We start from the raw sequence: 4,906 nt of genomic DNA, 5'->3' as shown, positions 1-4,906 counted from the left end.
AACAAGAATTGAGTAATTACAAACTACAGCTCAATACTACTAAATGTAAAAAAAAGACTCCAAGAAAGAGCACAACATTTTTCCATTACTAATAATGGTAAGAAACAACAACATAGCCGGTGTATTCTCACAAGTGGGGCCTGGGGAAAATAGAGGGTGACCTTAACCTACCTTTAAAAGGTAGAAAGGCTCTTTCCGGAAGACCGGCTTAGGAAGGGGAAAGGGGAGGGGCAATAACAAGCAAACCGATATGACAACCAAAACAAATACTACATAACTAGCAAAAGGTAATGCAATCAAAAAAATCGAAACACTAGACAAGTAGTAACCCATTTCTTACAACGGTGTAAGATCAAAACTACTCTGAGTACAATATCTTCATTGTCTATTATGAAAGAAATCACTTTAGAAGGTTAAGAACATTACCTAGTTGCAGAAAATACCAAACAACAGCAAAAGAATGGCAGTTACCAACAACCATTCAGCAAAGAAGACTCCAACAGCAAAAATGAGGCTCAAGACAACCCAGAAACTGAACTCCAAAATCCCAAAAATTACTCTCAAGTATTCTTTTAATAGCTCAGCTATTATTAATACCAAACCATCATACTACTTTAACAAGTACAAAAATAGAAAATTTAGCATTCCAAACTCCAAAAATTAAACTAATGCTAATACAATTAATCAGAGACAAAATAAAATTCAACGATTAGGCAAACGATGTATTAACAGTGATAAAATAATCAAAACCGATTAACTGAAACAACGGCAAAATCAGATATTAGACCGAATCATGAATTATATCAAAACAAAACTCATTCTCAACTAAAACCTAGAATCAATTAAAAAACAAAATAAAAATCACAGACAAAGAAGCGAGGGCCTAGGTTCAAAACAGTACCAATTGACAGATCAAATAGAGATATACACGCTCACGTAGGTATTATGGGGGTAAAGGCAATCGAATCTTGGCAAATTTCATAAAGAAAAAGAGGCTAGGGTTTCTAACCTTATCAAAATCGTGAAGATGGGGTAAGAATGGAGGGATTTGGGGCTTGGAGTAGAGGAGAATGAGATGAAGAAATGGTGTTGCTTTGGTGGTGGTTGAAGGTGGCCCGCGGCCGGTTGGCGGTGGCAAGGGATGTCACCGTCGTGGTGAGACGTGGCGGCGGTAGAGGGGAAAAACTGAGAGAGGAGAGAGGGGGCTAGGGTTTAAGAGAGTGAAATGAGGCCAAAAATCTGATTTATAGGATATTTTATATGATAAATAAAATTATTTTTGGACCATTAGATCAAAGATAATGGAAGGCTGAGATTTGATCCTGCTGACTTAAACAAAACAACGTAACTTTGTCTTGAAAAAACCTCCTTTTGGCCCCTCCTGCACCCCTCTCAATTGGCCATTGATATTGCATTCTTTGCCACCTCTCTTTTTCAAATTTGGCCCAATTTCTTGCCTGTCCCCTTATATTCGAACCATCCAAATTGTAACCCTATTTAATCTATCAAACTACATAAGTACAAATTAATTATTAATCATCTAGCCAATTAATCAATTGATTTTATTAAATGATCAAATAATTATACACAAAAAACACAAACAAATAAGGAAATATTTTGGTATTTTTATTTAAAAGTGCAAACATTTGGCATTTACAATACATATAAACTATATTTGCAATTCTGATAACTAGTGGGAACTTGCATGGGTATTACACCGGACTATTCATGAAGATCTAAATAATACGGAACATCGGCGGGAATCCATTTGTCACCTCCTATGAAGTGTCTGACCGTGAATTTTGATGCAATCTCTGAATCTCTAGTGACAGAGGCCCACTCCACTCGTCCATCTGTGATTGCGCCTGGTCCTCTATTCTCATACTCAAGATAGAATGGCTGAAGTAACGACTCGGTTATAAATTCAACCCATCCTCTTGGATTTATAAAATGGTCAATGTAACTATGCATGACCACTGTCCTAGAGAAATTACCCCACGGTCGACCTAAATATGTGGTAACATTACCCATTTTCTCCAACTCCTGAGTTGCTTTTAGTGTGCAGTTTTGCAGCACTATTCCCGTTGTTAAGTTAAAAAGTTCTCTATGTTGTGCTGTGATTGTATTATATTGGTTGGGCAGTGATAGACGTGCTTCAATTAAGGAGTTTTGGAACACGGCTGTTGCATCACCACAGATGAAATCTATGGTGCCAAATATTTCACAATCCCTGTAGAATTGTCGGCCTTCTTTTGTGTATAAGGTGTCTTGAAAGCCGTCGAAACGACACCTATAGAAAGTAAGAAAGTCAGCTTCTGCTCTTAATGCTACTGCTTGTTGGTTCTCTCGTCCAGCATTATTCCTAAATGTGATATCTTGGGCCATGAAGCCCTTCCCATTGACACCTAATTGAAATGAAACAAAGAATAGTCATATAAGTAAAATTCAGATAAAAGATATCCTATTATGATTTGAGTATCGTAACAATTTATCGCTTACCCACAGTAGCAGTGAGACTTGTCTTGATGCCATCGCCGCCATAGCTCTTATTCCCTGATATTATAGTATTGTCCATGCCTTGACCGATTAGGACTATGTTTGTCTTCCATTTATCTACTTGAATATATTCATAATACGTCCCGTGCTTAATTATAATGTTGTATTTATTTACACTGTTATTTGGTGCTGAAATTATGGCATCCGTTATTGTGGTGTAATTCCCGGAGCCATCTTTAGCAACAATTGCCTGAGGTGTTTGCACCCGTTGGCCTTCACCACATAATAGGAGTGGCAAAATGGCTATAACTGCAATAAACCACATAGCTCCAGATGTCATCTTCCTGCACTTGATGAGCCATTACGTATCAGAATACTATTCAAGTCAGAAAAATATTATGGACTAGAACATACAATGAACTCAAGTTTAATTATGGTAATAACCGATTAGAAGATAGGAAACAATATTTAATAAACAAAAGGCTATATAACCTTGATTGCTTTTAAAATTTATCAACAACAACAATATCCCAGTATAATTCCACAAGTGAGGTCTAAGGAGGGTAATATGTACGCAGACCTTACCCCTACCCCGAGGGCTTTTAAAATTTATCACTGATAGAAAATAGAACAGAGCTTCAAATTCTTTCGTGTTGCTTCTATAGAGAAAATTAGCGTATGTAGCCAACTTCAAATGTTAATATTGTAGTAGTGGTGTGCTTAATGGAGATGATTTCAGCCAATTTATAATGGAGTTTGGTTTCCATATTTGATAGTCTGCATATGCATTAGTGGAATTCTACTATAGACTCCTTCAAATGGAATATTTAGATGTTCTTCATATTTTCCAAATGCCTCCATTATCAGCTACAATGTGTATATGTTTTTCGTTCATGTAAGTAATTATAGTATATTTTGCCTCGGAGGTAGTGTTTCTTGTTTTAGATTCTTTTTTGGAGGAAGGGTAATGAGGGAAGGAATGACTCGTAAATGGTAGAAGAAAATAACATAAATTAATACTCTACTAGTTAAATGGTGTTAGTTGAATGGGAACTAAAATTATTTCTTATTTAGTATATGGACTTATTTGGTTACTAATGTTATTATTATTTTCTGTTATAATACGTAGATTACAGAAGAGAGCATGATTTTTCTATATGGAGAAATTGAACATGTTTTTATAGGATTATCTTTATATAAAAATTTGGATAGTCCTTAATGGCAGAGCCATAATTCAACTTATGGGTTTGGAATAATTTAATAGTTTTGGCCTAAACTTTATATATTTGTGTTCAAAATTCAATTAATATATATAAAAGTTTTATTCAGAATCCCAAAATTTTAAAATCTTAGATCCACCTCTACCTAAAATAACATGTGCAGTTGTAGGAATATTTTCGTTCATGGAGCGATTATAGTTTATCTTGTTGATATGTAGCATTTCTTATTTTAGATTCTTTTTTGGAGGGATGAGGAAATTAGGAAAAAGTTAACGACTGTAGAACATTATTAAAATAGAAATTTGGGGAAGTTACTAATGTCTGGTCTATTTCCCAAATGTGTGTCATCTTTTAATTAATATTTATTGTGTTTAATCTTATTTAGTATTATGTTATTAATGTTATTATATTTTTTATTACAATAACACAACTTCTCCTAATAAGAAGAAAAACTTTATACAAGTGATGTATTAAGGTAAACATTAAATTGCAATTGCCCATCAATAAATTGGTTTGTACCCCTTTTTAACCTTCTTTTCGTTAAAAAAAAAAGTAATCTTCTCGGTTTCCCCTTATTTGTCTTATTCCTAAAATAATTGTGTAAACGGTTTCCTTAACAACAATAGAAAAAGAAAAGGAAAAAAAATGGATAAACTACCACTTAGCGGTCTACTTTTCTAAACTAGTACTAGTATGGTCTTTTAATCGATTTATTATGATGTTTAGTCTAAATTAGATGTCTTTTATGTTTGTTATATAAGCTTCTCATTACCTTTTGATTGTGACATTTAACTTCTTTAATCTTAAATCAACAGTCAAAATAAATTGGCGTGTTACTTATATTTTGAAAATATAAAAAAACGACCTTCAATTTTAATGAATTGTTTTACATTTCCTTTTGAAAAAAGAAATTAATTGAAAATAAAATAACCAAAAATACCCAATAATAACGTATAGAAATGAATAAACTCCATCTAACTGCCATGATTAAAGATTACCATAGATGGCACTAACAAGGACCAACCAGTTTTTGTCACAATAATATTATTTTAATTTAATTTTACTTCATTTTTCTCTCATGTCTATTCAACTTATCTGCATAAATTATAGATATGGTGTAGAATTTAGATGAATTAAATCTAGATTTTGTATATGATTTGAATCGGAGAACTAAAGAGAGGAGTTGGTTT

At 33.5% G+C, this 4,906-nt stretch overlaps 1 protein-coding gene across 1 annotated transcript; it reads right to left on the bottom strand.

Annotated features, from left to right (window-relative positions):
* Window positions 1-1,645: 1,645 nt before the first annotated feature.
* Window positions 1,646-3,179, bottom strand: LOC107777057 (pectinesterase/pectinesterase inhibitor PPE8B-like). The gene is made up of 2 exons (XM_016597023.1): window positions 2,500-3,179; window positions 1,646-2,405 (listed from the first exon to the last, which is right to left on the bottom strand). The coding sequence occupies exons 1-2, from the start codon at window positions 2,834-2,836 to the stop codon at window positions 1,723-1,725; spliced, it is 1,020 nt and encodes a 339-aa protein (XP_016452509.1). The 5' UTR covers window positions 2,837-3,179; the 3' UTR covers window positions 1,646-1,722.
* Window positions 3,180-4,906: the final 1,727 nt, after the last annotated feature.

The sequence above is a fragment of the Nicotiana tabacum genome, chromosome 6 (genome assembly GCF_000715075.1).
Source record: "Nicotiana tabacum cultivar K326 chromosome 6, ASM71507v2, whole genome shotgun sequence".
NCBI classification, from domain to species: Eukaryota; Viridiplantae; Streptophyta; class Magnoliopsida; order Solanales; family Solanaceae; genus Nicotiana; species Nicotiana tabacum.
The sequence above is the reverse complement of the archived record's forward strand: the minus strand, read 5'-3'. Positions and strand labels throughout refer to the sequence as shown.